The 9,856-nt window shown below is 46.2% G+C and overlaps 1 protein-coding gene across 1 annotated transcript; it reads left to right on the top strand.

Annotated features, from left to right (window-relative positions):
- Nucleotides 1–5,009: 5,009 nt before the first annotated feature.
- On the top strand, nt 5,010–5,933 carry LOC143942240 (olfactory receptor 10A3-like). The gene has a single exon (XM_077463488.1). It carries the CDS (start codon nt 5,010–5,012, stop codon nt 5,931–5,933), a length of 924 nt encoding a protein of 307 aa, XP_077319614.1.
- Nucleotides 5,934–9,856: the final 3,923 nt, after the last annotated feature.

Below are 9,856 nucleotides of genomic sequence, written 5' to 3'. Positions count from 1 at the left end.
TCTAAGATGTTACCTACAGGCTACAGCCCCCTTTAGAACATCAAACAAATTGTTCATACTTCCTTGTGGAAGGAATGGAGGGAAAGAAGCTGTATCTATCTAACTATCGCCTCCTTGATTTTTAAGCTAATCCAAAAAGCGTATAGGGATAGAGGGATGGATCCTCTGGTGGTAAAAGCCCACTCAATGAGGGCAGTCTCTTCATCTTGGGCAGCAAGGGCTAATGTCTCTCTAGAGACTATTTGCAAAGCGGCCACTTGGTCATCTCCAAACACATTCATGCGCCATTACAGGATTGATCCAGGGGCACTCACTTCGGTGGAGTTCGGAAGAAGGGCAATTGAGTCAGCTCTTTCGTTTCCTTAATACATTTTTCTTTATGAGTATTACCCACCCAGTTGTTAGCTATCTATTTTATCACAGGTATGCTGCCATGGAGGCACCAGGAAAATTGAAAATTGTATCATACTTACCATCATTTTCCTTTTCTGGTGCCTATCCATGGCAGCATACATGCCCTCCCTTGGTATTCAGTAGAATAGGAGAATGCTATAGGGGGTATGGTATGGTTGTCACTTTTATAATTTATTCACTATCCTGAAGGGAGGAGTCAGGGTGGAGCTTATCACAGGTATGCTGCCATGGATAGGCACCAGAAAAGGAAAATTACGGTAAGTATGATACAATTTTCTATTTTCCTGGTGCCTCCATGGCAGCATACATGTGATAGAGCTCCACCTTGACTCAGGACTAGTAGATAGCATAAATTAAAGGCATAGCCCCTCCCCAAACATTCTCCTTTTTTCCCCTCATACCTCTGGTAAAGATTAGCAGTACCTCCATACCACTGCCGTCAGCAACGTCCGCTTGGCTCAGCCTCTCCCATGCGCAGTCCCTGTTCTTGGGCCGCTATTAGCGCTAATAAGACTGGGAACCCCTTCTGTAGATCTTTTGAGATCTTGCAGAGTTTCCCACAGGAACGCAGTCTGCTGGTGCTTCAAGCACAAACGAATGTTGGTGGATGCAGTAGGAGGATCAGCTTCTTTGTTTCCTTGGTCAGGTTAGAAAGTTAGGTAATAGAGCTTTTTTTGTTTAAAAGGAAAAAAAAGGGGAATATATATATATGTGTAAGAGTAATTTTTGTCCCCTTTAAGACATTTAAACCCAGTCCGTGCATGCGCGGCCCGGGCATTCTGCTCGGTCTTTTTCTAGGGTCCAAATCACGGGAAAGGGTGCTATCCACCCTGGTTTTGGTTTCGGGGTGATCGGGAGCTCTTACCGTGTCCTCCAGTTTGTTGATTCCCTCCCCCCAATTGTTGTTCGAGCAGTGGGGAGAGGGGGAAGGAGAGGAAAATTTCCTGGTGTAGCATGGGGTGCCCCGGGGGATCAGTGCACAGGTGCAGCCCGGAACACAGTGTATACCACAATTAACATTGAAGTCTTCTGCTGCCGCTAGTGTGCATGCAGGCGCATAGGGCGGTAAAGCTTCGTCTGCCTTCTTTCTTTGGGGAAAGATCGCTGTAGGTTGGTAATTGTTGCCAGGAGGGGGTTGGGTTTGTTAATTAGGTTTTCCCACCCCCTCTTCCTTTAAAAGTTTGGCTCCTTTTTGGGCTCAGGACTGCTCCACATAGCCAGTGTGTGCCCTGCAGCTAAAAGACATTTCAGCAAACAGGTATGTGTCATTTATTTTTTCTCTTACACTTCAGTCACTTATTCTGCTAGTTCTCCCCAGTGGGTGCTATCCTTTTTTTCTTACTCCGTCTCCCTGCAGCTGATCCTCCTGCCCATTTCACCATGAGCCATTCGTCTCGCAGTCAAGATCCTCTTGTGTCTAAAAAGGTATGGGACCATCTTTATGTGAGTATAAAAAAATAAAAAAAGCACGCCACTTACAAACAAACCCTGTTTGTTTCAGCACTGCTCCCGCAAAGCAGTCCAGAATGTCTTCAAGACGCTATGACAATGACGACAGTCCTGAGTGAGAGTCACGCTCTTCATGTCATAAGTCTTCCAGGAGATCTGGGTCTCAAAGCCGTCACTCTCCTTCACTCCCGTCTCAAGGGTCAAGCAAGAAGTGCTGGGCATGTGGCGCTGTACCACTCCCTGATGAATTGATCTATAAGGACTGTCTCAGGTGGTTGATCTGCTCAAACAGACCATGAAAGATTCTTCCTCAGAACTGGCGGCCATAATTCCTGCCCATTCAGCTTCTCAGGCTGTTCAGGCAGAAGGCCTAGACCTGACACACTGGGTCCTTCGGGCAGTAACCCGCTACCTACTTCAGGAAGCACAGACAGACACTCTTCCCCTGAAGATCCTTTTGGAGAGTCTTCAGAGGAAACTGAACCATCTGCTTTCAATTTTTCCTTGGTCCAGCCATTTGTGGACGTGGTGAAAAATGCTATTGGTTGGGAGGACCCAGAAGAACCACCTCAGAAGTCAAAAACCTATTTCCCTTTCCTTAAAAGAAAACAAGTTTTTTTCCCGTTAATGGGAGAAATCAAGGAAATTATAGAGCATGAATGGAATAAAACTGACAAAAAGTTTTCCTTAGCCCACCTGTCCAAGTTGTATCCTTTAGCAGATACGGATACACAGTCTTTAAGTTCAATGCCTGTGGTCGATGCAGCAGTTGTACGGCTGGCAAAGAACGTGACCTTACTGATGGAGGATTCTAAATCATTCAATTATCCCCTGGACATATGAATTAATATGAATCTCAAGTGGAGCTATCTAGCTGCAGGAGCAGCTTGCAGGCCTGCCATTGCAACGTCTGTTTCCAACACTATAACAGAAAACATAGAAGCAGCCTTCTGCCAAGATATCCCCAGGGACAATATAATCAAAGCTCTGGAGGAGCTTACGTTGGTGGCGGATTTTGTGGATGAAGCAGCCATTGACATGCTCCGCTGTTCAGCTAACTCAATGCTACATTTGGTCATGGCAAAAAGGGCCCTATGGCTGAAACCATGGACAGCTGATTTTGCATCAAAACAAAATTGGTGCAACATTCTTTTTGATGGCAAATCCCTCTTCAGCAAGAAACTGGATAAAGCAGTTTCCCAAGTAACAAGGGGGAAATATGGTTAGCTTCTTCAGGACAGGAAGGTCCGGAGAACAAGAAATGTTTTATCTCGCTTCCGAAAGGTCCAGGTAGACCTCAGAACAATATATTTCCCACACAAAATGAACACAGAGGCAGACATCTTATTGAGGAGATTTGGGGACAAAAACGAGTGGTCACTGCACCCCCATGTGTTCAACCAGATTTCCTATATTTGGCAGACCCCACAGGTGGACATCTTTGCTACCCAGGAGAATACCAAGCTCAGGAGATTCTTCTTCTGCCTTCTACACCGTCAAGTGGAGGGAGTAGAAGTATTATTGTGTCCTTGGAACTTCAAAATGGCTTACGCTTTTACTCCTTGTCCATTTATCTCGAAGTTTCTCCTCAGACTCCTAAGGGAATTAGTCCAAATACTAGCAGTATTACCTTATTGGCTGAAGAGACCTTGGTTTCCCCTAGCCATGCACCTCAGTGTGAATCCTCCTATCAAAATTCCCCCTTCCTGCAGTTGTTGACCCAGGGCAGGCTAATCCATCCAGATCCACAAAAACTGGATCTTTGAATATGGAGGTTGAAAGGAGGAGGTTCGAATTGTTAGGATGTTCCAAAGAAGTCATATCCACCCTGCTTTAAGCTCGAAAGCCAACAACCAACGCAATATATGCAAAGATTTGGGACAAGTTCTTATCTTATGTCACGGGAAAGAGGTTTGATCCAGTCTCTCCTGCCACTGCTGATATTTTGAGTTTTCTTCAAAATGGTCTCGATTTGGGTCTCAGCCAGAGCTCCCTTAAAGTACAAGTGTCAGAAATCTAGTGGTTACATTCCTTAGGAGTGTACTGAAGATGCGCCCTCCAACCAGGTGCTCCTTTCCGAAATGGGACCACTCACCCATTCGCACCAGTAGATGAAATCTCAGTTTGGAATCTAACCTTGAAAACAACCTTTCTCCTGGCTATCACATCTGGCAGGAGGATTTTGGAACTTCACTCCCTAGGCGTGGGAGATGAACATATTTCCTTTTTTCCAGACAGGGGTAGAGCTTCACCCTCTCCGGGGGTTCACACCTAAAGTGACCACATCGGCTCATCTATTGGAAACCATGAGCATTGCCAGTCTTTTCTGATACAGAATCAAGCTCCTGTCAAGAGTTAGATATCTCCAAGGTCCTCAGGGCCTACCTGGAAGCCACAGCTAAATTTAGGAACTCTAAAAGACTTTTCATCATCCCTTGGGGCAAAAATAGAGGAAGGGAAGCTTCCCCCAGAACCTTGGCTTCCTGGGTTGTCAAGTTAATACAAAAAGTTTACAGGGTGAAGAACTTGGAAACCTCTGGCTCAGGTGAATGTTCAGTCAACGAGAGCGGTATTAGCATCTTGGGCAGCGAGGGCAAATGTTTCTCTTGAAACAGTATGCAGGGCGGCCACTTGGTCTTCTCGGCACACGTTCCTTAAACGCTACCGTATTGATCCTGGGGCTCTTACAACAGTAGAGTTTGAGAGAAAAGCGATTCATGCCGCTATGTCTGTCTAATTTTTTTTGTTAAAGCATTAAACCCACCTGTGTGAGCTAGTTAGTTGTCACATGTATGCTGCCATGGAGGCACCAGGAAAAGGAAAATTGCATCATATTTACCGTAATTTTCCTTTCCTGGTGCCTATCCATGGCAGCATAAACTCCCACCCTCGGTATTCTATATTATGAAGAATTTTGGGGGAGGGGCTATGCCTTTAATTTATGCTATTCACTAGTCCTGAAGAAGGAGTTGAGGCTGAGCTCTATCACATGTATGCTGCCATAGATAGGCACCAGGAAAGGAAACTTATGGTAAGTATGATGCAATTTTCCGTTATCTAGTGCACTAATTTAATTGACATTTTAGATGTTCAGTCTTATATGTGCATCTCTTTCAGTTTAATAGTATCTTCACTTTCCTTCAAGAATGTGTAAACTCAACGAGACTGAAGTCACAATTTTTCTGCTACTTGGTTTTAAAAATACCTACATCATTAACATTCTACTATTTAACATTGTCCTTCTTGTTTATATTGCCATTTTATTTTTAAATGTTCTGATTATTTTTCTGGTGTCTATAAATCACCTGCTTCACGTTCCCATGTACATTTTTCTCAAACACTTGGCTTTGGCAGACCTGTTATTTACAACCAACATTATACCTAAAATGTTATATATCGTATTGCAAGAAGGTGGTGTGATATCTCCCCAGGGCTGCTTTATTCAATATTATTTTCATAGCCTTGCAATTTTCACCCAATCTTTAATTCTTACAACAATGTCATTTGACCGATATTTGGCCATTTGTCAGCCACTGCGCTATTCTACATTGATGGACTATAGAATGTGTTTCAGCTTGATCTTCTGCTCTTGGGCTACTGGTTTTATTCTAATTCCAAGTGAAATTGCTTTTTTGTTCCAGCTGAAGTTCTGTGGTTCCAACATCATTAACCATTTCTTCTGTGATATTTCTCCTATCCTACAGATTTCAACTTCAGATGTCATGGTTGTAATGTGGGAGGACTTTGCATTTGCCATATTAGTCATCTTTTTGCCCTTTGTGTTAATCTTCATATCTTACATGTGTATATTTTTCGCCATTTTAAAAATTACTTCCTCAACAGGAAGACAAAAAGCTTTTTCAACATGCAGTTCCCATCTGGTTACTGTCTGCACGTATTATGGGACATTAATAGCCATATATATGGTTCCAGCTGGGGAAAACAACCTTGGTGATGTCAAATTAATATCCTTATTGTATACTACACTTACCCCACTAATCAACCCATTAATATATAGTGTAAGAAACCAGGAAATAAGATGTTATCTACAAAAACTCATATTCCAGTGATCTATTAAAGTAAACCCATGGCCAGGCTATACACCATGGGTTGACCTGTCAAACTCGGCGGGGAGGGGGAAAGAGGGTGATGGGTGAGTCATGAGCACTGCCACTCTTCCCGTTAGGTGCACAGTGGAGAGAAGGAGGAAGGAGCTGGATGGAGGGCGAAGGGCAGGAGCTTCTTAGTGATTAGTTGCTAGGCGGTCCTAGCAAGCAATCACTAGCTTGCTATTATGAACACCAGCAGCTTCTGCTCCCGCCTTCTACCCAGCACTATGCTATCACCTGATCTCCAGCCAGATGAAGACACACAATGGCAGGTAAGTTTTACCTACATGGCCTTGTGTGTATGGGGGGGGGGGGGGGGGGGTGGGGGTACACTGTTGGAGGGGAAACAGAAGACACTATGGGGGGCTTGATGTGTAGGGGGTCAGACGACACTGAGTACAGGACACTACTGGGGAGAGGAAAGGGGCAAAGGACACTGCAATGGGGGGGTGATGTAGAGGGGGCAAAGGACACAGCATTGCGGTGTACAGGACACTATTGCGGGGGGCAGAGGAAACTACAGGGGGATGATGTGAGGGGGCAGAGGACACTGCAATGGGGGGGGGTGAGGTGAAGGGGCAGAGGACACTATGTTGTGGGGGGTACAGAACACTACTGTGAGGGGAGAGGGCAGAGGACACTACGGGGTATAATGTGAAGAGGACAGAGGACACTGTGTGGGGGGAGGGGGGCAGAGGACACTACAATGGGGGGAGATGATGTGAAGGGGCAGAGGACACTACTGTAGGGGGAGGAGACAGAGGACACTACAGTGGGGGGGGGGGGGGGTTTAAAGGAGGTAGAGGACACTGCGTTGTGGGGATTACAGAACACTACTGTGGGGGAAGGGGGGCAGAGGACAATACAGGGGGGATAATGTGAAAGGGCAGAAGACACAGCATTGGGGGGTACAGGACACTACAGTGGGGGGTGATATGAAGGGGGCAAAGGACACTGCGGTGTGGGGAGTACAGAACACTACTGCAGGAGAAGGGGGGCAGAAGACAATACATGGGAGATGATTGAAAGGGCAGAGGACACAGCATTGGGGGTACAGGAAACTACTGTGGGGGGAGGTGACAGAGGACACTACAGTGGGGTGTGATTGAAGGGGAAGAGGACATTGCATTGTGGGGAGTACAGAACACTACTGTGGGGGCAGAGAACACTACATGTGGGAGGGGGTGATGTGTAGGGGGGAGAGGACACTGTGAGGGGGTAGGGGGGCAGAGGACACTACAGTGGGGGGGTGATGTGAAGGGGGCAGAGGACACAACATTGGGGGGGGGGCAGAGGACACTACAGTGTGGGGGGGTGTGAAGGGATCGGAGGACAATACTGTGATGCTGTCTTTTTATTGGGAGCTTGGTATTTTTTTATTTTTTTAAAGGAAGGCGCCGCATAGTAGAGACCGCCTCCCCCTCGGGGATCTTTGCTGTTGTCCACGTAGATTTCAACCTATGAGAGGTTGCCTACCCCTTGCTATAGACATTCAACAATATGAATACTCTTTAGGTAAGAGTTTTCACTCTCGCTTAACTTTGTAACTCCAGGGACTGTGGAGCCATTCAGTCTCAAAATTCCCAGCAGGAGCACTAAAGTCATTCTGTCAGGCAGCTCAGCTCATATTGCTTCCAGAGCACCTGCTGCGTTGACATTAGGCTTACCGTTACCTTCTTGGCCTCGTATGCGTCTAGGGGTTTCCTGTGGTAGATGGCCCTAACAACTGCAGAAACTGACACTGGGTCCTATTTTTGGGATTTTTATTCAAAAGATAACACAGTCTCTTAATTGAAGGGTAGAGGGTTAGGAAGGAAGTTCAGGTACTTTTTTTGAAACTGCAGAAATAGTAAATTTCTCACAATAGAAATCCAGAGAATTACCGTTTCACAACTGGATTCTCACCACTAATGGATAAACCTCCTCTCACTAGGCCTAGCAGCCAATAGAGTGTTTAAAGCGGGAGTCCACCGGGACTCCGCGTTTTTTTTTTTTTTTTAAAAGCCAGCAGCTACAAATACTGCAGCTGCTGACTTTTAAATAGTGACACTTACCTGTCCAGCGCGCCCGCGATGTCGGCACCCGAAGCCGATCGCTCGCTCGTCTATCGGGTCCTGCCGCCGCCATCTTGGGTATGGGAATCAGGAAATGGAGCCTTTCGGCTTCATTTCCCGGTTCCCTACTGCGCATGCGCGAGCCGCGCGGCGCAATCCGGACGGTCCCCGCTGCCTCTGGGAGCTGTGTGTTTCCCAGCAGGCAGCGGGGCACTTGCTGAAGGGGGCGGGCGCTTGCGGAAAGGGGCGTAACGTACGCCCCTTTCTGCAGAGAGCTAGCCCGGAAGTGGGTGCAGTTACCTGGATTATCCAGGTAACTGCACCCCCCTCCCCCCTGAAAGGTGCCGATTGTGGCGCCGGAGGGGGGGGGATTCCGATGAGCGGAGGTCTATTTTAGGGTGGACCTCCGCTTTAAGTAGAACAAAGTCTCTGCCACAGACTTGAATGTAGAACACTTGAACAAAGACTCTACCACAGACTTGAATGTAGAACGCTTCAACAAAGTCTCTGCCACAGACTTGGATGTAACTGAGGAACGTAGGTAAATTTAGAGAACTAACATACGGTACCAGTATCTTGCAGCTGGTCCGGCGATACCATATGAGTGTAGATCCATTTAGTGTCCTTCAACTGAGCCTCCAGGTTCTTTCGGAGGAGCCAGCCTTATGCATAGCCTCCTCCCAAAGATTCCTCCCCTGGGGGCTTCTCCAGTTGCTGGGCCTCTCCTTGGGTGAGACGGTACCGAACCACCTTTGAATCCACCTCTCAGTTACTTCACCTCGGACTATCCAGCCCCGAGACTCAAAAATGGATGGATCCGCACCCCAGGCCATGAGGGCCATGGAGGCTGTTCAGGAGGACCAGGACCAAACAGACAGAAGAATCTTCTGGACCGGAACCCAGAAGCACGTGATGACAGTACCTTAAATACCCTCTCCCAGAATGCACAGCAGGATGACACTCCCATTGGTCTGGTTCTGAGAAAGAACGGAATTCAATACGCCTAGCTAAACTGCATTCTCACACTTGCCAGTAGTGACAGCGACACCTGTGGCCAAGGAGAACCCAGTGCAATCCAGCTAGACTGGTACTGAAACCATAATTTGGCATAATTAACCCCAAAACCCAACTGTGGTTTTAGAAATATTAAATAGAAAAAAACATATAGCACGTGCTCATCAGGAGCCAGCGCTACAAAGGGATTTATTAAACTTTTGGTGAGGGTTCTTTTTAATACTGAATATCTAGAACCTGTTATAAGTTAATTTATATTTGCTTCTGTTCCATACTCCCTCTACTGGTCATATGCGTTTGGAGGTTTCAGTCCTTCTATATACATATTGCCATTTTTATAGCTTTTATTTATATCATATTTACAGTTTTTTCCTAATGTTTTTTGATGCTTTTTAATGTCTTTTCTGGTGTCTTTATCTCATGTTACAGTATATACAGTAATGATTTTATATAGTCCACCTAAATTGTTCCATAAACTTTTTGGTTTAATATGATTTAGTGTTTTAGAAGAGTGGGGTTTGTACTGCGTTTCCCTCCCTCCATCCCCACTTTGTTTTATTATTGCCTTTAGGGCTGGTTCACACTTGTGCAATGCCAGACACCGCATGTAATTCGCAGCGCACTGCTGTTCACATTACATGCGACGTCTGTGTGGTGTGATATCAGCCATACAGGTAGTATGGCTGATATCGCACCGCATTTGGTCCAAACACGCACAGGACCCTTTTTTCTGTTCTGACCAGAATCAGATCGCATGTGTGTTCACACACATGCGATCCGATTCATGTCAGAAATGTCAGTTCGCAGTGTGATACG

The sequence above is a fragment of the Lithobates pipiens genome, unplaced genomic scaffold (assembly GCF_037356315.1).
Source record: "Lithobates pipiens isolate NorthernLeopardFrog02 unplaced genomic scaffold, aLitPip1_a1.2 Scaffold_30, whole genome shotgun sequence".
NCBI classification, from domain to species: Eukaryota; Metazoa; Chordata; class Amphibia; order Anura; family Ranidae; genus Lithobates; species Lithobates pipiens.
This window is presented reverse-complemented; position numbering and strand designations above follow the sequence as displayed.